Here is a 23,112-nt window from a genome sequence, read left to right on the forward strand (position 1 = left end):
AATAAGCACATACGGCGCCCAAGTCTCAAGGGCAATGGGCCTTTTGACATGTTAAGACCGCTGCATGGCGTCGGACTGCCATAAGGACCTCAGGCTCTCATCATAGAATTCCACTATGGCCCTGCCAGCGATGCGACTGCGAGTTGCTATTTTTTCCAAGTTGGCTGAGCAATAAAATATACAAATTGTGATTCACAAATTAAATTAAAAAATAATTAATTCAACAGTAAAATATCTTTTTTACTTTCATAGGTTGCAAAATGACAATGACTGTTGACTGACAAAATGACAATGCCTTACTGGCTTACTTCACTTGCCGGCAGGTATTGTCAAAATTAGATGAATTTTTAATTTTTGCAATTAAGGTGCTAAAACTTAAACAATGAGGAATTGTGTAATTTTTATTGACATGCGACATGCAGTAGGCCAGTAGCAGACTGCAAGTAGCATTAACTGCCACTAGCAGTTAATGAACAAAATTCATGGTGGAATTCTCCACAAATGCATTTCTGACTATATTTATATATTTCATTATTAATATTATAATTGAAGTTGCCTATGTTATAGGTGATTTATGTACTGACATAGGTCATGGAGTACAACCTCATTGATTCATATTGAAATCGACAATGTGATTTATTCCGAACTCCGAAGAATGGCCATGCGAGGTCTATTTTAAAACTAAGACAACTTTTGAGGATCAACCATAACTCGGTAATTGGCAGAAGCACATCACTGACAGTCTAGAAGGTACCCTATGTGAGTACACCATACGATTTTTCTAAGTTATTACCTCACTGTTCAAGTTTTATCACATTAATTGCATATAATGAAGAATTTATCTAATTTTGACGATTTGATGAACCCTTACCTTACATTTTTTAAGGTTACCTAAAAAATTATATAGATTCTCTGGTAGAATTATATAGATTCTGGTTCACTTCAAACTATCGCCAGTCATGAAAAGATCCGGTCAAATGACACGAGTTTAGATCTATGAACAAGGCACGAAATGGAAAAGAATCGGCGACAGGCACGCTACATTTAGAGCATGTAGCGGTAGCGGTAGCGCCGCTACATTTTCTAGTAGCGCTGCCCAGCTCTGATTATTAGTATGGAAATATGGTTTAACTTTGAAGATAGCATTGAAAGCGTTGATTGAGGATACTCCTTTTTTTTTTCTCCTAACGAGTGTTTGGGAGGTAGGTCTGTCAAATTGTCAGCGTGTTGTAGTTAAAGGCTCTTTATTTCATGATATTCTGTTCCCAATATTTTTATAATTTGGCATAATTTAATGTATTTCGTTTGCCTCGTACCTGCAGTACTTTGTGCAGTTTGAAACAATAAACGAACACAAATGGCGGTGAATTTTTTTTTATTAATTTTACTTTACGTGGCGATGTTTTTTCGCATTTGTAGCCATCACCGGTGTCTGGAGCCTCGGACGGACATGATCCTTGGAGCGTACATCATCGCACACTCTATACATAACCCTTGGGGCTCACTGTCCTGCCGAGCTTCCGAGGGGCTACCTTGGACGCGTCTCCAGAGCTCCTTCAACTACAAATAGAAGAAGAAGAATACTTAGGGCCCCGCCACAGCACAATAAGCACATAAGGTACTCGGCCACTCGGGTTCTGTGCCTTTGGTTGGTATCACGCCTCGGGAACATGCACGGGTGACGGGTGCAGTTACAGGCTACAGCGCTTTTTCTGGCTTAATGAAACCAGTCCTAGCCCAATATGTTCGTTGTATTTCGCTTTTTTAGGTAATTCTAGTTTTCATAATCCTTATAAATGAATTTAAAACCTGTAGTTTCATCAAGTAAAAATGTAGTAGGTATGCTTTTCTGTTCTGTGAAGTACTTAACGGTTAACGTGAACAAATTTTTTTCGCTTCAATTAGTCACGAATTACGATGCGGTGTCATGTCACTCATGTGAATTGTGATTTTGAGCAGAGTAATTGTTCCATCTGTTACCTATGATCTGTAGACTGTAGTGACACTTCTAAAGTTCTAATCATTGATAATTGAAAGCCTTGATTGTTGATTGATGTTTCAGTAATATCATCAAATCTTGTACCTAAATTGTAATTCAATTATTTTGTAAGAAAAAATCTAGCTAAATTTCATACTATCTTAACATAAAGTTTAAAAAATTGGGGTTTGACAGTTTGACCTCAATCTGGATTTGAAAATTGAACTGAATTTTCCAAAAATCATGGCTTAAACTCTAAAGTCTAGAACACTGAACCAATATTTCACAGATACCTAATTTTAAAAATTGCTGGTGAAAGTAGGCTGTCTTTTGTTTTACTGAAGTCACTTCACTGCAGACTTCACACTTCAGCAGTTTAGAATTCTAGTTCTAGAGAGGTAGGTATTAAATTAACCAATAACCAGTAGCCAGTAGGTACATTACACTGGCTACCCATATAGCATTATTAGCATTTGAAAGCAGGACTTGATGTTGATAGTTTGGAAAGCAGGACATGAAAGCTTGGAAAGGGTACAAAGTACAAACCAGGCCAGGGTGGCTGAGGCTGAGGGTGCTGGCCGGTGGCCAATGGCCATCACTCTGATGGTAATGGTAATGTTAAGCTTGTAAAAAATTTTTCTATTTCACCTTCATTCGTGAGTTATAGGTGAAGCAATTGGAAATTTGCACTTACCAAGAAATTAATTCTGAAATACTGAAATGATTTGGATGAAACTTTGAATATAACCTATATATTCAAATAACCTAACCTCCAAACGGTGATGTTTAGCTTGTGAAAATTTTTTCTATTTTTCATTTGGTTGCAAGTTATATGGCTATACTAATACATAGGTATATGGCTCATTAACAATGCAAATTTAAAAACTGGCCTAAATATGTCTTATTTTTCTGTAGGCCGTAAAATGGGGTAACTTAGACCACTTTTTTTTCTTATAAATGATGCCATTTTCTTACTAGCTAAATTAAACTTGAATTGAAACATGCAAAATACAGGTCTATACTCTAGCTTCACTCACCATAAATTGCTGGCTCCAACACACTTTATTTAGAATTACACAGCATAGTTCTTGTAAAGTTCTTCAAGGGGGCATTTTTGTCCCAAAATACTCTTCACAGTGAAAACCATGATGTTTAGAGCTCTGAAGATAATGATTATTCAGCACCAAGACCATGCTTTTAACACCGCAGCAAATTTATTTAATTTTATGGCACCATTAAATAAAACCATATTTACTAGCTTACAGTCATATATCTTCTCACTTATGTTTCATGTCCTCAGAATGGAGTCAATAACTCTTTACTCAACTGTGACTGCTGATGCTCAGTTAGATTTGGAAGTTGTCCCAGAAAAAGATAGCTGCTCTTCTCACAAATCACCAAGCACTAATAGCCTCAGTTGTTCTGAAGCAGCTGATCCAAAACAAAATGAGATTGAACATTCAGTATCTGTGAGCAGAAGTACATCAAATACAAAGCTCCAAGACCATGAAACTAATGTCAGAATTACTGTTGAATCTTCAAATTCAAATGAAAATAATATAGGCAGAAGGAAAATCAATTTGCCTCTTGTGAATGTAGATGCAATGAGCATTTTGCATGAAGAGGAAAAAGGAATTGTGCCAATTCTAAAATCCGAGATAATTGAGCTTAGTGAATCTGATATGGAGCCTTTAGCCAATGCAATGGATACTGCCTCTGACCGTACAGAAAAACCTCACAAAATTTGTGAATCTCTAAAAAAAGATGGAGATGTCCGTACTGCTAATCAAGAGAAATGTCTACCTCAAGAAGTGAACAGCAATGACAGTATTGGCTCATCACTGCAACTTCATAAGAGGGAGGAAAGTAAAAATGATCCTGGGACAACAACTCTTAAAGCTGATCAAGGTGTGTGACTCTTTGACAACAACTAACCATTAGTCATTACTAATGTCTTGATTCAGGACTCAATTTTAGTATAGATTTAGTTTTAACTTTATTTTGTCTAAGTTACATTACTTGTTCTCTGTAATAAATATTAATATTGTTCTAGGATAAAACTACATCCAAAAAATTATTGGTGATTAACTATTATCATTGTTTTCCATATTAAAAAACACATAAACTATTTATATGGTTTCCTTGTTTATGAATTTCATTATTTTGGAATTCTTTACCACTTCAGATCATCTGTGGTCTGTTTACCTGTTATCAGCCTCCCCTGCATCTGCACCTGATGTTGCATTCCTCCACGTAAGTAATAACTCAATTACATGAATTTTTCACCTACTTCTGTTATCTACAAATCTTGTTTATGTTTTCAACTGTTTCATTTCATATCATAAATTTAAATGGCAGTTTGATTGATAGTCAAATTTAGTTTTAATGTGTTCTACCTGTAATATATTTGCCATGGAAACTGTTGCTTTACTTTCTTGTGGATTTTGAGTATGACATGCTGGTGTTTAATGATCACGTGTATGTGAAAGTGACTACATTATCATTTATCAATAAGCTAAACTAAAAGATATTTCTTTCCAACATCCATTTGAAGGTTGAAGAAAGTCTTACCTCTGACATTGAACCTGGTCAGCTTGTGGAGATCATCTGTGAGAGGAAGTTACCTTCATGGTACCTAACTGTATTACATTGTTGCCAGGAAGTTCAAATTAAAAGCCCTGAGAAAGATTCATCAGACAAAAGATACAGAGACAATGTGCTCGTGCTCGCTGCTGAAGATCTGAAATCATCCAGAGACAAGAACTTCACCAGAAACACATACTGGGTTGCAAAGGTTGTATCTGCTTGTGGTCCCCTATTGAGGTAATTTGCTTTTATGACAGAAAAGTTTGATACAACTTTCTTAATAAATTTTTGTGTACGTTATTAATAACTCCAAAGAATAAAAAAATTGAATTGAATGTTCTGAGGGAATCTCATAACTGGATGCAAATAGCAAAATTTTCAATTCCATCACCTTATGACAAACTTTTCATGACTTACAAATCATCCATAGAATCTCCAGGAAATCATTCATATACGTACTTATTTTATTCATAAAATTGGTGATGGTCATTCAAAGTGTCATTTATTTGTATGGTTTTCATTACTTTGGTTTAACTATAATAATTTTAAAATTTTCTTTCATTTCAGTGTGCAGTATATGTTGCCGAAGACTGTTATGTCTGACAATTTATGGGTGCAGATAGGAACGGATCAAGTGTATGCAGTGGGACATGGAGAGAAGCAAGGCATCGTCCCAGCCCCTCCAGTTGATGTCATTCTACAACTCAGTGGCTCATATCTGAAAAATTCTATTTTTCAAGATTCTTACAAAGAAAAAACTTTGCTTTCTGAGTCTCAAGATGTTCAATTGGTGGCAGAATTGCTGCAATTTCTCCATGCATGTTCCAAGAAACATGTGAGTGTTAATGAAGCAGCACTGAAGACAGAAACGATGCCCTCATTCAAGCGGCTGAAAGCAGGAGGATATGTTGAGGTCAGCAATGCTCATTTATGATTATTTAATGATATTTTTATAATTGCTCAGTATATTTCATTGCTTTTTCGGAGCTATAAATGTGATTTACACAAACAGTGCTTCTAAAGAATTTCAAATAATAGTATTTTTAATGCTACTCTAATTATGTTTAGCCTATCTAGCTTGTGATGAATGCTATGCTGAACAATATGTTGAGTGGCTGCTAAGAGATCTAATAGGAATAATAAATGTATTTATTAAATAATTTCTAGAAGCTTATAAATGGCTGGTCTACTTTTCCAGGTTCTTTCCCATGCTGCAAGCAAGAACGGTTGGCCAGCTTGCATTGAACAGAATGTGGGAGGAAGACTTCTTTTGAGATTTGTCCACCCTGACTGGCTCAGTCAAATTTCTGTTGGCAAGATGCAGTCAAACGAAATGGAGAAATCTGATAACTTTCGGGAAACTAAGGGTGGCTCCAAAACCACTGCAACTTGTGATGATGTTAAAAAGGAAGAAAATGACTTGAAAGTCAATGAAGAAAGATCAGTTCATTTAATGTCTGCAAATAAAAGCAAACAAAAGGAATTTTGGATATTTTGCACTGATAGAAGATTGAAGAATATTGGGTGGATTGCTAAACGATATGCAGAGGGTTATAGGTAAATATTTTATATTTTTATTTTAATATATTTAATATCAATACAAGTCACCTTTTTTCCCTGATTGATGTGCCTTTAGAAGTTAAAACTCTGTTTTTATTGCAATCCTATAAATACATTTACTCACTCAACATCAATCGTAGGTTTATGTCTAAACAAAATATGTTGCTGATTTTTAATTTCCCTTATGTCCATTCCCAGGTATGTTGATCCCGTATCGCTGGAGGCCACTCCAGTGGTGCCCAGTGATTTCTGCCAAGCGCTCAATAATAACAGCGATATGCTCGTGCCTATCACGCTTCCTGTGTCTTGGTCAGCTGAGCTAAAGGATACCATCTGCTACAACAGTGATGATTGCAGTCATAAACTTCAGGACACCTCTGTGCCTACAGCTAAAGGTGCTACACCTCCTTCTGGTGCTAATCGTGATGAAGGTGAACATTTTGAGGCCGCTGATATGGTAGATACTGCCATTGATGTTGCTGAAGTTGGCTGTGCTTTGGAGGATCCTATTAGTGAAAAAGAAAATGAGCGCAAATTAGGTGGCGAAATGATAGCAGGGCGTGAATATCCAACTGAAAAGGTAGAAACATTACTCAATAATGGAAAAACTCTCAGTACAAGCCCTATGCGTGATGTTGCAAAGGATCTGTGCCGTGCTGCTGATAGTATCATTCCATCATCTGACAAAATGAGTCGGACCAAACAAGAGGACAAGATAATCTCTGACAGTTGCATGCTTAACTCTGGTCCTTCTGTTCATATCCCTACGAACAAGCAAATGCTGGCGGTTGATTTAGTCAAAAATGAAATGAAACAAAACTCGGCTGAAGAAGGATCCATTATTGGTCTGGAAACGGCAAACGACTTTACAGGAAAATGTGGATTTATCAGTGCAAGTCCTTTAAGTACAAGCAATGCTGATAATGCTGTATCCAGCTGTGATAAATCTGGGTTGCCAAAAACAATTGTTCAAGCTGTTAAAGTTTCGGCATTGGTGGAAACAGATGCCGCAACAACAAAACAATTTTATGTTGAAAAGCTGGAGAGTCATGCAGAAGATGAATCCAGGAAACTCGGCAACAATGCATCGGCAGGAACTATGACAGAAATCGGTGTTGCGTCCATTAGTTTGGGCAACGCAAATAAGGAACCTAATGGTGAAGATCAACATAATAGTTCAGAGAAAGCAAATAATAGTGATGAAAACTTTCTGTCTAAAAATTTTGATGCTGCTGAATATGTATCAGCCAAGGCAATGATCCATGAACTGAACGAAAAAACTCAGTGCAATGAGGTCTCCATTGAGAGACTTTCTCAAGGAACAAGTCTCACCAAACCTATAAATGCACTCGGAAATGAATCAAAATTGAGTAGGTCCGATGTTAACTCTTCTCAGGTTATCACTGCTAATATTTGTGAGGAACCTATTGCAGAACACTCCGTGGGGATAAACTTGGCTCCATCGAATCAACCTGCTGACACCTCATGTTCTGTAAAAAGTAAACTCTTCATTAGTACCAGTGAATGTGAAACTGAGCACACTGATTGCAAAATTGAAATAGATTCTTTAGATGGGAATATTCCATCACCTGAGTTACAAAGGGTCAGCTTAGGAGCTGAACTTGGAAATAGGGCGACCACCAGCGATCTCACGAATAGAAATGTTCAAGTCGAATCATGTGACTTTGACTCTGATGTTCGGGTGATAACGATTGGGCAATGCGTTGTAAATTCTCCCACTAAAACCCGAAATGTTGAGCCTGTTGTAGCCGTCATTTCAAATGATGATTCGATGACATGTAATGTCGACGGAACGCTTGACGTGAAAAGTCGAAACACATCTCAAGTGCAGCAGGAAACAGGAGATGGAAACGCGCCCCATGTCAGTGACTGCTCGAAGAAAAATGAATACAGCAATAAATCTGAACATGCGACTGAAATTAGAGATGTACCTGTTAACGATTTTTCGGCAGCTTGTGAAATAATTCTGAGTTGTGATCTCGAAAAAGTGGTCGACACTCCCGAGTTGACCAAGGCACCGCTGAGCTTGACTCAGAATGAATCGCCGGACAATAATAATATGATGGACCGTAATGCCGACACTGTCAAAGATGCAGCTGCAGAGACTGACGAACGAAATTCCTTGGCGCCTGGAATGGTCCTGGAACTCGTAAATCCTATAAAACTGTCGTGCATTCATGCTGCTGTTGTATCTAAGGTCGCCCAAGACGGTGCAGTAGAAGTCATGTACAGTTTATGTGAACAAGTGACATCCAAAGATGAATATTCGACTGAAAAACAATACGTCAAATCTGAGCGCACGTCCGTAAAAATTGAGAAAGCTGAAGAGAATGAACCATGCAACGATCTTCCGATTCCTGACTTTGACCGTGCAGAAAACTTCGGGTTGAAGACTCGTTTATTAGATGCCTGCAAGTACTCAACCTATATGAATGACTATTTGCTGCTACCAACTGGATTCTGTCAAGAATTTGGAGCTATCTTACATCCGTTGAAAACTGAACATCTAAAACCCCATTTATCAACTGTTGATTGTAAAGACTATTCTGTTCCTGTGATGGCTACAACCAACTTAAATTCTTCCGTGTTGCCTGACGTCCAAACCCACGAACTAGCATCTGAAACGAAAGTTAATGCAACCACAAAATCAAATGAAAATGTTGCTTTGCCATCAGTTGTTCGGTGCGAGTTGTCAGACAAAACAGTTCCTGATAGTAACTCTGGCATCTCATTTCCTGAAATTCAACATGAAAGCGTAGACCTTGGCGCCCATTCAAATAAACAAGACCCAGAAAAATCTGAAGTGGATGCAATTGCAAAAATATCATTGCCTTCAATCAAGAAATGCCACGGAAAACTCGACGTTGCTTTGTCTCTGGATGGTTCTGATGAAGCCATTTTACCTGAATTACCAAAAATGCATGACAAGAGCAAAAGTGTGTCTTTGCCCATTGAGGGACTCGACGAAGGAAAATTAATGCTTGTCAAAGACCGCGATCACAACGACAGCACAGATTTTATCGATATTGATGTAGAGATCATAGACGAGACCTACTCAGAGAGCTCGTGTGATATGGAGATGGATTCTGAACAAACTCCGCCGACTAACGAGTCTCCAAACAAGGCAGTGCAGGATGGAACGGTTGTTGTCGACGAGTGTTTGGACGAAAGACCCGCATCTCCTATTGGCGTTAATTGTTATAAATGCCATCAGAGCTTTGAATGGGAAACATTCCTGGCCGCAAACCCATCGCATGTAAGGGTTCCTCTTTCTTATTTTTCCTTCATTCCACTCAATGCTGACACTGAGTTTTCTGCTGGTCACAAACTTGAAGTCGTTCATCCTGAAGATCCAAGTCTGATATGTGCAGCCACCATTGCTGCTACCACGGGACATTTGTTGTGGCTTCGCGTAGACTCGCTTCCTAACCCAGGTCTGACCTCGGCCGAATCTGAGGCATCTTCAGGAAATGGTAGTTCACAGTTATCAAACCTCGTCAAGGAAGTTGACCCAGGGGTTCAACACTTGTTCTGCGACTGCGAGAAGCCTAATCGAATCCTAATTGAACACATTTCATCCCTTGACGTTTTTCCTGTCGGTTGGGCTCATAGCAACCACGCACCATTCGTCTTTCCTCCACCAAAAACCAGCGTGAACGTAAGTTTATTGCTGTATCGTTTTCTAGTAACAAGTTTAGTTATGAAATTTCTTTTGAAATACGTGAAATAATATTTAAATGATTTGCTACCATTTCTCTAGTGTGGATATCAAACACACAAGGTCACTCTCAATTAATCGCCCACAATTTCTGTCTCTGGTTCCAGCGAATCATGAATTTAAGCGTTTACCTTTGAGTCTGTTAAGCTTTAACTCCTCAATCCCATTCTTCATTAAATCTTTGCTTGCAGGTGCCAGTGATCCGAATGAAGAGGTTTAGCGCGTCCAGTGCTTCAGACAGCAATGCTGCCAGGAGATCTCGAGACTTCAACTCTCTGAAACTCGGATCAATCATTGCGCCGGACGGAACCCACCGAAGCCGGTGGTGTCCAACCCTCTACCTCAACCATTGCTGTTGGCCTGGGCCCTACCTCTCCAGTGCTAAACTGGGTAACTTCTTTGCTGTGACGTAGGAAATTAGTTGCCAATGGCGCTGGAATTTCCTTATTTGTTACTTGGTCAGTTCTTTCTGTATTGGTTAGGTACTGTTGAATTATTTCTGGGTTACTTAACCATTCATTTGGAAGGACTCGTTAATTCCTTTGTGTGACTCGCTTATTTCCATGTCAAGAAATTACTTGATTAAATTGGTGTTTACATTATAATTAATTGCAGAGCAATTAATTGGATGTTGCATGGGTAGCCAGAGCAATTAATTGGATGTAGCATGGGCAGCCAGAGCAATTAATTGGATGTTTTATGCGTAGGCAGAAAAATTGAAGCCGCTAATAAATGTTATCACCCTGCGCAGTATGTAGCGTGCTCTTTAGCTTCAACTTGTCAAGTATTGTAAGGCTACGCCGTAGCAAACAAGTGCCTCGAATTTCAACAAATGAACATGTGCGGACCTACCGTCGTGACCTGTTATTGATTAATTAACTTTATCCTCCTTACCTTTTACGTAGCATAGATGTTGTAATTTGTACCATTAATTATGTTAATAAGCATTATGTGTTATTGAGCATTTTGTGTTAATGAGCATCATGTGTTAATGAGCATTATGTGTTATGATCATCATGTGTTATGATCATTATGTGTTATGATCATTATGTGTTAATGATCAATATGTGTTAATGAGCATTATGTGTTATGATCATCATGTGTTAATAAGCATTATGTGTTAATGAGCATCATGTGTTAATGAGCATCATGTGTTAATGATCAATATGTGTTAATGAGCATCATGTGTTAATGAGCATCATGAGTTGATGAGCATCATGTGTTAATGAGCATCATGAGTTGATGAGCATCATGTGTTAATGAGCATCATGTGTTAATGAGCATCATGTGTTAATGAGCATCATNTGAGAGTGAGGGGTTGCAGCTGTGGTGGTGAGAGTGAGGGGTTGCAGCTGTGGTGGTGAGAGTGAGGGGTTGCAGCTGTGGTGGTGAGAGTGAGGGGTTGCAGCTGTGGTGGTGAGAGTGAGGGGTTGCAGCTGTGGTGGTGAGAGTGAGGGGTTGCAGCTGTGGTGGTGAGAGTGAGGGGTTGCAGCTGTGGTGGTGAGAGTGAGGGGTTGCAGCTGTGGTGGTGAGAGTGAGGGGTTGCAGCTGTGGTGGTGAGAGTGAGGGGTTGCAGCTGTGGTGGTGAGAGTGAGGGGTTGCAGCTGTGGTGGTGAGAGTGAGGGGTTGCAGCTGTGGTGGTGAGAGTGAGGGGTTGCAGCTGTGGTGGTGAGAGTGAGGGGTTGCAGCTGTGGTGGTGAGAGTGAGGGGTTGCAGCTGTGGTGGTGAGAGTGAGGGGTTGCAGCTGTGGTGGTGAGAGTGAGGGGTTGCAGCTGTGGTGGTGAGAGTGAGGGGTTGCAGCTGTGGTGGTGAGAGTGAGGGGTTGCAGCTGTGGTGGTGAGAGTGAGGGGTTGCAGCTGTGGTGGTGAGAGTGAGGGGTTGCAGCTGTGGTGGTGAGAGTGAGGGGTTGCAGCTGTGGTGGTGAGAGTGAGGGGTTGCAGCTGTGGTGGTGAGAGTGAGGGGTTGCAGCTGTGGTGGTGAGAGTGAGGGGTTGCAGCTGTGGTGGTGAGAGTGAGGGGTTGCAGCTGTGGTGGTGAGAGTGAGGGGTTGCAGCTGTGGTGGTGAGAGTGAGGGGTTGCAGCTGTGGTGGTGAGAGTGAGGGGTTGCAGCTGTGGTGGTGAGAGTGAGGGGTTGCAGCTGTGGTGGTGAGAGTGAGGGGTTGCAGCTGTGGTGGTGAGAGTGAGGGGTTGCAGCTGTGGTGGTGAGAGTGAGGGGTTGCAGCTGTGGTGGTGAGAGTGAGGGGTTGCAGCTGTGGTGGTGAGAGTGAGGGGTTGCAGCTGTGGTGGTGAGAGTGAGGGGTTGCAGCTGTGGTGGTGAGAGTGAGGGGTTGCAGCTGTGGTGGTGAGAGTGAGGGGTTGCAGCTGTGGTGGTGAGAGTGAGGGGTTGCAGCTGTGGTGGTGAGAGTGAGGGGCTGCAGCTGTTGTTAATTTGCATTGCTAACAAAATTTACGCTGTTCCTTCGTATTGTGATGTAATGCGTTTCCCTTAGCAAAATTCTGCTGTGAAATCTTGCATGATCAGCCTTTGCTGTAGGACGAAACCGCAAGTTTCGCCCTACGTTATGTTGCGGTAAGAACCGAAGATCTAGTAGTTCTGGTGGTCTTATTTGATGTTACAACGAAAAGCTTGCAAACACGATAACAAGGAGATTTTCAGCCCCAAACTTGAATTTTTTTCATTTATTCGTTGTTCAGATTGAAACTAGTATTGCTTTCCATAAAAAGTAGTCTATTTATTCATATTCTGTTTGCGGTTAAGACTCTTATCTCATGTTTCAGTTATTCATTGTCTGAAAATTGTTTGTTACTGTTTCTAATTTGTATGAAATTTTCTTGTTTTGTCTGCAGAAGCAAGAGGTTTTCAATCCGCGGTGCCATAATGGTTCCGCAGTTCAGAGACGAGGTACCTTCTTTCCTCGAGCAAGTCTTTGATGTGTTCCAGTGTTGTCCTAACCTCTGGGCCTTTGCTAAACAGCTCGACTGTCCTCATCGCTGCAAAAAAGTTGTATGTTGATTATCTTTTAATATCTTAGCAGGTTTTTTTTATAAATTTGTGTATAGATTTCTGCTCAACGGTTGCATGATGAACTGTTGGTTCATTTATCTAATTGGGTCTGTATTAATATTTGTTGTACATTTTGTGAGGGCAATTCTTTGTTGATCGTCGATGGGCGCGCGCAGCTGATGAACATACCGGCAACGTCAAATTGAATGATGATTGTACACTTGTGCCCGAAATTATTCATACCCTAACGTCATTTCGACAAATTACGAGAAATAGACCAAAAAATAATTATCTAAAACTTTAAAGCAGATGTAAACCATTTATGAACCATATAACGTGTATTTAGAAACCATAAAACATTATTTTTTTCAGTTTTGTAAAGAGATTCAAAGGAAACATAAAACTGATTCATGACCAAATTTATTCGTATCCTGAATCAATAGTTAATATCATGGCCTTTTTACTCATGATAACTTGTTGTAAACGCTTTGGGTAATGGTCAACAAGGTTCCTGCATGTATCGACGCTAAGTTTTGTCCATTCTTTCTAGGCATACTGTTCCAATTCTTTCAAATTTTTAGGTCGTCTCTTTTTCATCTCTATTGTCAAGTACGCGCCACAAATTCTCAATTGGATTGAGATAGGGACTTTGACTAGACCATTCCGTGATTTTGATGTGAGAATCCTCGAACCACTTCTTGACTATTTTCTGTGTGCTTCGAATTATTATCCTGCTGGAGAATCCAATCATGACCAAGAAAAAAATTTTCTGCATACCTACTGCTTGATGTTATTTTTGATAATATCAAAATATTGTTCTTTTTACACGATTCCGATTACATTGATCAGACTTCCAGGTCCCCTGGCAGAAAATGAACCCCAAAAGATAAGATTCCCACCGCCATGTTTAGCTGTGGGGATTGTTTTCTTTGGATTATGAGCCTCACCTTTTTTTCGCCAAGCGTAAGCAACATTCATATGCCCGAATAATTCAATTTTAGTCTCATCTCTCCACAAAATCTTGAAGAAAAATTAGGTTTGGGAATCGACAGGAGTTTTAGGAAACTTCTGGCGTGCTTTCACTTGCTTTTCTGCTAGCAAAGGGGTTTTCCTGGGTCGACAACCCTTCAGTCCGTTTCGATGCATTGTTCTTTGCAATGTTTGTCTTGATACCTACCATAAAAGCAAAAGCCTCCAAATTTGATAGAATTTCCTTACTAGTGATCCTATAATTGTTGCAAATGGAGCGTATTATGTTTCTAGCACATCTAGGGGAGATTTTTCCTTTCCTTTCTCGGCCAACAAGGTTATCCACCGTGATAAATGATTCGATTTTTTTTTATCATGCTCTGTATTGCAGTCGTAGGAATATCAAAATTCTTAGATATTGATTTATATCTCATCTCCTCTTTGCGAGTATTTATGATTTTGCTTCCGAGATCATTATTAAGCTCTTTTTTCTTTGCCATCTTCAAACTTTTAGCAAAATTTTAGCTCTTTCCTAAATTGTGAAAAATTATGTTTTCAAACTTTGCAGAGAAAAATATTACAATGCTTAGTAACACAAAATTTGAAAATACAATTATTGAGTATCTACCACTATTTTCATTAGGAGTTCTTCTTAAATATTATGATAAATGATCTGGAGTAAGAGGGTACGAATAACTCTGAATGGTTAGTTTCTCACAAAATTCAAAGTAATTACTATCGAAAGTTATTATATACATATTTTCGAGCATTAAATTTGCTGTACATTATAATGACAACTCTTCCTAGAAGAATAAGTTGTAAATGATCGCTATTCTTCATTAAAATTGGAATTTGATTATATTTCTGAAGGGGTATGAATAATTTCGAGCACAAGTGTATCTCTTTATATCATTGGTATTTTATTAACTTTTTCTATATAATACATGAAATTTTGTTCTGGTAATCTGTTTCTGTTAAAACCTGTGAAACTATGTTAACAGATTACGGAATTTTTTTTTTTTTTTCTCTTCAGAGTAATCCCGTCATGACTAGCGTTGGAAGAGCAAAGCGCAGTCGACTGGATTCACTGTTGGCTTCCACGTCTCTTCTCGACGTCGACGAGGACATGGACGATGACGAAGAAGACTGGGAAACCCAGCCTAAAGACACCAACTCACCTGCTGAAACCGGCGATAAAAATCCCGGTGAAATAGATGACGACTCAATCAAAGTCTCCAAACGCTCACGTTCCATCGTTTCCGATTCCGTGGAACAGCCTTTGAAGAAGAGAAAACTCAATCGGTCGTTCGCTATCCCTCCAGCCCGTGTTTCTTCAGATCCTCTGTCTTGGAGTGAAGGCGAAGTATATGACTACGTCTCAAATGAAGCCACCATTAGTCATCATGCTTCGTGGCTAAGACAAGAGAAAATCGATGGCATGGCTCTCATGCTTTTGAACTTATCGACTTTGGTAGATCAGATGCAGCTTCCTCATGGGGCTGTACTCCCTCTGGCCCATCATCTTTGCCGGCTCAAAATGGCACATTTATTATTACGCAACGAATAGCGCTGATGTAAACATTACGTATCAGCTATTTACGTGTCATGTTTTAAATATTGAGCTTTATTTGGATTTACCCTTGTATGCTTTGGATTTGTTCTAATTTCTGAGGCTTATGGCTAATAATATAACCCATGTACAGATTTTTTCCTAAACCTTTTCTTCTTCGCCTTGTTGAAATTAAACTGAAATAGTCTTGTTATATGTTCGATATTTGAGGAATGAAATGGCTATATTACTCTGTCGAAATTTATGTTTGCAACATCATCTAGCGTTTTCCGGACCACTGCAGGAAAAAAGAACCGCAGTCCTGCTGCGAATAGTCAAATGTGACTCAAAATGATGAAATGACTTGAAAGTAATTATGATATACTCTTAGTAGTTATGCATGAGGAGCCTAATGCCCTAATGATTGGTTGCCAATTCATACATGCTTTAGTTTAGTTCTACTCATCGTCGTCTATTGCCTTCGCAGTGCCTCATCAAGCCGCACTCTAACTCATTTTAATAATAATAATGATAGCGATCTCGGAGTTTTTTTTTAGGTTTTAAGCCCGTCGCTGACTCTCAACATCGCAGAACATTCACAGCTTGCTGCGGTATCGAAAATTCAACTCACTGTTCTAAGTTTGCTCTGCTTAGTCGCCCAACCTCCTTGCCGATTCCCACCAGACACTAGCATACAGAGTTGGAATCAAACCCGCATCTCTGCTCCAATCCTGATACTCGTTTCTTTACTGTAACCACTGGGTCACCTTGCCCCAGTGTGCTTGGTTTCATCATGCTGTTGGCATCTGATGAATTGGTAGGTAGTTTCTGCGAGAATATTCTGGCTGGAAGAAAATTATAAAAAAATATGAAAACTTTGTCTATTGGGGCGTGGACACAAATGAGTAGTAGAGTCTCTGTTAGCTAACTTGGTAGAGGCGTAGAGCTAGGCTTGGTTCACACTATACTGACGCGCACGTACCAGTCAGTGTTGTTCAATATTCTTCAGTGCATTTCTATATAAGTATCAGGGAATGTACCCTGACTGGCGAATGCCCATTTAGAATAGAATAGAAGTGTCGGCGTTGAAGACATAGGCCCATGGCCTGTTGCCGATTCTTGAACTTTTCGTGACTTGATTCACAAGGGATCCGGCCTTTGGAACCCGATCTTTCCATAACTGACGATTGATTGAGATAGCTGCTGGACTTATTGCCTGCTCCGTAATTTGCTAGGCATTTTAAGACTGAACATATGCTCCTGCATAGCTTCGTCTAGTCTGTTTTTGAAGATGTTCATACTCGGAGCTTCAACGATGCTATCAGGGAGGCTGTTCCACATGTCGGTTCCACATTTACAGTGTGAACCAAACCCAATTATGTTGCCAATGTGGACGCATATTTACTACTATTTCCTCAATTTTGCCATCAAGTGAGCTATTTTTTAACGACATCGTAAACGTATAGTATAGATATGTTTATAGACTGGCGAACGGTACTGACTAAAGCCCGGCTCCGGACTGATCTGTCAGAAACGGACAGTGACCAAACTCCGAAGTCCGGTCTACGAATTACACTCAGAAATTTTATTTGTCATTGCGCCATCGCGGCACCGCACACTTGCACCACCCCTCACAAGAGGGGGTCAAGAGCCAAGCTGCAGCGCAAACCACCTACTAAAGTACTAAATAGATTAATAAACATAAGAGGCAGGCTCAGGCAGCACACTGAGCAGTGAGCACAGGCTGCACAGGAGCACAGCACTGACTGACACTTTCTGACAGCAGCTGTAGCAAATAGGAATTTTTCAAAATAGAATGTGGTCTTAACTGTTAAGACTCAGTCAAGTTTAAAGTCAATAAATGCATAAAAATTATAAAATATTCATGTTTCTTAATAAATTTATATGCCATTTATATTGAGAAACTGCAGAGTACCTAGGTAGCCTATCTCTGTTACCAGTGGCAGAGACAGGCAGACTGAGTGGCACTGTGGCAGTTATCAATCATATATTTGTTCAATGAATTTTAATTTGGCTATTTTCATCTCTCAGAACTGCTTTCAGAACTGATTGCTCCACTTTGTCCAATCAAATGTAGGGTAAACGCGGTATATTCCGACATCGTAGGTAATTCCGTCACGCGTCACCTCTCCAGCTTTTCTTTTATATTAAGCTTTGTTTTAGTTCCATGCCACACTCAGCATGATGTATGTTTTCGGTGAATTGTCCCGCGCATTTTCACTTTTTTTAAGCTATTGCTGTGCACAGTTGGCGCAATGTAAATTGTAATGAAAATTGATTATCTTCGTGCATGTGTTCACGCAATCCCGGCCATCTTTATTTTAGAAGAAATTTTCTCCAAAGTCATATGGCAACACTGAACACCGTCTGTTTACATTTCGTATGTATAACAGCCACAGTTTATGATTACCGTATTCATAGTGGCAAAGCAGAGAGTTTTTTAGACTCTCCCTCAAGTTCATTTGTGAGTCCTATAAGTAGACCAATAAAGTATCCTGGATACCAGCAGTATCATACATAAGAAATTGATTTAAATCTTGGGTAAATGAGGAAATTAAAAATGAACTGATTCTAAAAAATCTGTGGTTTGCCACTATGCCGTACGTTCCGTATCCGACAAGGCGGACAACCGGAAGAGTCAGAAGTAACCCGGACATGTCTTACATTTTATTATTGTCAGTTCCACTCGCGTAATCAATATACTCACGTATATTGTCTACTAAAATATTAGAACTATTTTAGCTTTCTAAAGTACGGCGCACGGCGCATTTTTCTTCCAACGTAGTACGGCGCACCGCGCAGGTCGTTAAAATGACAAAATAAATTCCTGCGCACCTGGCACATCTTCCTGACCATGGGTTCCATGCGTTCATTGATGGTTGAAATGGTGACGTCATACATTTGCGTGTCGAAATACTGCAAAAACACTACCGTCAATGCTACATAAGTCGCCACTTTTGGAAAACGCAATTGAATATATTGGATTTTGAAACACCAATCAGCTAAAAATTAAATGTAGGGTAAACGTGGTATATTCCGACATCGTAGGTAATTCCGTCACTTCTCTAGTTTTTCCTTTATATTAAGCTTTGTTTTAGTTCCATGCGTTCATTGATGGTTGAAATGGTGATGTCATACATTTGCGTGTCGAATTTCGAAATACTGCAAAAACACTAGGTCTTGGCCATCTAGCAGGAAAATATTGAGATCCAAAGAGAGACAATGCATGCCACGTGGTGAGATCATCGAAAAATGTGTCAAATTTGACAGTTGACATGGCTCTACCAAATAGTGAATAACTGTTTTTATAGGAAGAATATTATGGTTAATATGATACAAGGCGCGTTTGCGGTAAATATTAGTTACTATGTAATTTGGTGGAACATTCGATATTTTTTCTAAAACAAAGGGTAATACCGCACTTTTGGTACATAACATAGGAAAGTGAATAACAACCAGGTATTTTGTATCTTTGTCGGTCATCAGCATGCTTGGGCCAGTGTGCCACACCATCCAATCTCACTTCTTTAGGGGGCAGATGAGCTACATTACCATTCTTATCACATGGCGCACAACTTATCGCATGGAGTCCTTCTTATCAGTGTTATCACATGGCACCGTTCTTATCACGTGACGCCCTTCTTATCACATGGCACCCTTCTAATCGCATGACGCTCTTTTTATCACATGGCGCCCTTATAATCACAGAGCACACTTCTTATCACATTGCGACTTTTTGATCCCATGGCGCCATTCTTATCGCATCATTGCATGACGACCGTCATATCGCATAGAGACTTTCATATCACGAGGCGCCCATCTTATCACATGACACCCTTCATAGCGCATGGCGCCCTTCTTATCACATGACACCCTTCATAGCGCATGGCGCCCTTCTTATCACATGACGCCCTTGCTATCACATGAAGCTCTTCTTATCAAAAGGCGCCCTTCCTATCACATGGTGCCCATCACATAACATCTTGTGCTGCCTAAGGTCAGGTTGCAGTCTCTTGTCTAGCGTGAAGCATTGAGCCTTGTGTGTTTTTTTGTTCTGTGCTGTGTTGTATTGTGTTGTTCTGTGTTGTATTGTATTGTTCTGTGTTTTATTGCATTGTTCTGTGTTGTATTGTATTGTTCTGTGTTGTGTTGTTCTGTGTTGTGCTGCATTGTGTTGCGGTGTTGTGTTGTGGTGTTGTTCTATGTTGTGTTGTTACAATTGTAATGTGTTGTTCTGTGCTGTGTTGCGGTGCTGTGTTGTGTTGTGGTGTTGAGTTGTGCCTCTTGCCTCTGGATCTTCTTTTTACCACCTTTACTTTTTCACTTCTGCTGTAGCTGGCTTCCACAGAATATGTGTTAGCAGAGTCATCACCGTCTGAAAATACAATATAACTTTAGGAGAAAACTCATCATCTATTTGTAAACAGGTATTATTCAATGAGGATTAACTTTACTATTTGATAATGCACAAATATATAAATATACTATGTTGCCGTTACTGTAAAATAGAATAAAAATCTATGACTTGGTTGTATCAAATGAATATATACGGATTGCGTAAGTAAGTAACTGACGTTATGCTTGCAGACTTACCCTTATTTTTGGCTTTTTGCCGAACGCAAAAGAAATGACTTTCTCACCTCCGGAATATGATTCAAGAGAGTCCATATCACAGATATAAGCGGCTAATGGGTTATTGATGTTGTCAGCATCACTAGAAGTTTCGTCATCGTCACTTACATCGAAGAAGAGAGCCTCCAGAATTTCCTTCTCAAACAAATAATGCGGCATCACCTGGTGAAACAACATTTATTACATACATTACGCATTTGGAAGATGCATAACTGCTAATCTGATGAGGAATAAATTTTTCTAGATATATAATAACTAAACATACTATTTGAGTGCATGAAAAAACATAAAATGGCAGAAAACTACCGTGTTGTATCATTAATGATACACATACATATGATGCAGAAAAGTTGCCCATACGCGCCTTGTATCAGAAATGATACAACGACATTTTCTCTTATTGAACGAAAACAAATTCTTGAAAAGACTTATTGAAGGCTTCCCAATAATCATGACAACATAAAGAAATAGGGTTTATTTTTTTCTTACCTCTGAGAGAAACGTAGAAGCCAGAATGAACCAAGAAATATGGGGCTTCCGCACACTTCCACCGACCACGCCTTGTCGCTCACTGGCGTTCATGTTTACCGCAGAACACAACACCGATGTATCTCGTTTCGTTCTCGTTCGATTACGTATGTATCGTACTTGATACTAGATGTGCCGCAGGCAAGTAGCCTGATTACCTTAGCATTTATAGGCGAAAATTCGGTTTGTATCATTTTTGATACACGTTGCATTTAAGGGTTAAAGTGTCGGAATATACCATGTTTACCCTAACACTTGTACAGAGTTGACTAATGTTTAGACTTTCGAGAAAAAAATTCACGAGGTTTTTTTATTGCTCGATCATATAATAAAATGGAAGTTTTCGAGCCCCGTCGGGAGTGGCGAGGTATATAGTACCTGCTTCAAAGTCGCCAGCGATACTGAGGAAGGGTACACTAAAGTCGCCATAGCCTGGCGAGGTTATTGCAGTCTTTTTGTGAATAGCGCCTGCGTGAGGTACAGTAGAGAAAGCCTCAAATTTAGGGGAAACCAACCCTTGAACTTCAGCCTTTGTTTAAAAAATTAATAAATAAATGATTTAAATATTGTTCTTGTACGAAAATAAATGTAACCTCAATGAATAAAAATTTTTCCTGGCTATAATAAGTAAGAGGATTCGAACTAATCTTAAATTCGTAAAAAGAAACTCATTTCACTGCATCGAATATCGATGTTGGGAGGGCTGTTCATTCGCGCATTTATCCGCCTCGATTCCAATTCATCGAAGAAACGCACTTCAGGGATAGGCGGTTCCGTATAAAAAATTCGTCTGTCACATAGTAGTGTGGCACACTAGTCAGTAATCTGAACAGAATTCACGAATTTCCTTGTATGCAGCGTGAAGAATTTCCTTGAACCCAAAAATATAATTCCCGACCCTATTTCTAACTCAACGGCCAAAACAGCGCACTGCACCACACATAAAAGAACTCTACCGCTGAAATGCTGGTGTACGTTGAGTCCTCCGTCAGACACTGTAAATATTGTAAGAAATAAATAACAGTCGTGAAATTACTTCGCAAACTTGTGATAAGTTTGCGACGGGGTGGCCCAGTGGAGTTCAGAGTACCATGATTGACGCAGAGAAGCGCGGGTTCGATCCCAGGTCTGTGCGACAGTTTCTGGTCAGAATCGGCAAGGAGGCCGGACAGTTAAGCAAAGCAAAATTGAAGCAGTGAGTGGCTAGTTCGAGACCGCAAAATGCTGTGAATGTTCTGCGATGTAAAGAATCGGCGACAGGCCTACGGCCCATTAAACGCTGAAACCGCTATTATTATTATATATTATTATAAAGAGAATGACATTACTGTATGCCGTCGACTTCATCAGAACAGCATCGTTCCTATTTTGCAGAGGTCTTGGGTCGTCTGAGGTCCTATTTTCCCAGCAATGTCCCTAAACGCCGCATCATAAATGATCGGGTCGCATTTGTGGAGGTCTTCTTTCCTCACGTGAAATTTAGGACTGGTGTAAACGGCTTTGTGTAAGAGTGGGTAATGAGTCTCGAACAAATGGCCTCTCAAAAGGGGTTCATAGAGGATCAATATTAGTGTGAATATAGATTGCACAAATTGATGATATAGTAATATGAATGATTTACTTTCAGATCGGTTTTATTTATATTCACCATTGTTTCCCCTTCTCAATGCAAATTCTTCAAAATCCAAGGGCAAGGTGACCTACCGTAGTAGTTACAGAAGCAGTAAGATGAGGGTTCGATCTTGGCTACCTGCTACAGTTCTGGTCAAATCGGCGACGAGCGGCAGAGGAGCAGGGCGGTTAAGCGTATATCAAAATTAGGGCAGTGAGTTGCGTGTTCAAGACATTAAAATGCTGTGAAAATTCTGTGATGTTACGAATCTGTGACAGGTCTAATAGCCCATGCAGTGAACACTGAAACTGCTATATACCTATTACTATATTGACCGTCACAAATACCGATATAGGTAGCCCCCGCCATTGATACTGAAATATGTCGAGGTGAAAGCATTGTAATATTTATTTCCATATATTTATACATATTTGATTTTACTACGGGCATGAAAAAAGAAGAAGAAATATCAAAGTAAGAATAGGACTATGCAAAACAAGAAAACAATTGGTCAATGTAAAACCAACGAACGAAATTTAGATAAAGATATAGAAATAAACTAAAACATAGTCTTTAGATACTAACACTTGGATTTTACATGTTTATGAAACTGTTAAATTCTCAGACGTTTTCTTTGAGCATGAAGTGGTATACAATAGGAAACAAATAAAATTCGGAAATATATAGTCATTTTTTACACTAAACTAAATATCGCGCAAAAATTACGTAATATACGAATGCCGATTTAGTAAACTAAAAAATTAAATTTGTTCGCAGTTTGGGCAATAAAAATCGGCTGTATAATCAAAGTTATTATGAAGACATCGCGGACAAGTCCAATGAGGACAACCTTGCGTTTCGCAGCCAACCCACATTGCCTGGATGGCAATGTGGGTATGCCTGGATCAATGCACCAGGCATACATTAAAATTTGA

General features: G+C 39.6%; 2 protein-coding genes and 1 long non-coding RNA gene across 3 annotated transcripts; 2 read left to right on the plus strand and 1 right to left on the minus strand.

The window, feature by feature from the left end:
• The first annotated feature begins 3,283 nt into the window (after window positions 1-3,283).
• Window positions 3,284-10,276, plus strand: LOC108682197. Its single transcript, XM_018171324.2, has 7 exons — window positions 3,284-3,886; window positions 4,164-4,231; window positions 4,533-4,801; window positions 5,132-5,477; window positions 5,763-6,121; window positions 6,323-9,803; window positions 10,055-10,276. The coding sequence occupies exons 1-7, from the start codon at window positions 3,583-3,585 to the stop codon at window positions 10,274-10,276; spliced, it is 5,049 nt and encodes a 1,682-aa protein (XP_018026813.1). The 5' UTR covers window positions 3,284-3,582.
• A 2,436-nt stretch (window positions 10,277-12,712) lies between these two features.
• LOC108682198 lies at window positions 12,713-15,551 on the plus strand. The gene is made up of 2 exons (XM_018171325.2): window positions 12,713-12,866; window positions 14,869-15,551. The coding sequence occupies exons 1-2, from the start codon at window positions 12,741-12,743 to the stop codon at window positions 15,400-15,402; spliced, it is 660 nt and encodes a 219-aa protein (XP_018026814.1). The 5' UTR covers window positions 12,713-12,740; the 3' UTR covers window positions 15,403-15,551.
• Window positions 15,552-19,750: 4,199 nt separating this feature from the next.
• On the minus strand, window positions 19,751-20,605 carry LOC125178437. The gene is made up of 3 exons (XR_007156893.1): window positions 20,527-20,605; window positions 20,046-20,199; window positions 19,751-19,780 (listed from the first exon to the last, which is right to left on the minus strand). It is a non-coding gene; the product is annotated as an uncharacterized LOC125178437 (long non-coding RNA).
• Window positions 20,606-23,112: the final 2,507 nt, after the last annotated feature.

The sequence above is a fragment of the Hyalella azteca genome, unplaced genomic scaffold (genome assembly GCF_000764305.2).
Source record: "Hyalella azteca isolate HAZT.00-mixed unplaced genomic scaffold, Hazt_2.0.2 contig9799, whole genome shotgun sequence".
In the NCBI taxonomy this organism is placed as follows: Eukaryota; Metazoa; Arthropoda; class Malacostraca; order Amphipoda; family Hyalellidae; genus Hyalella; species Hyalella azteca.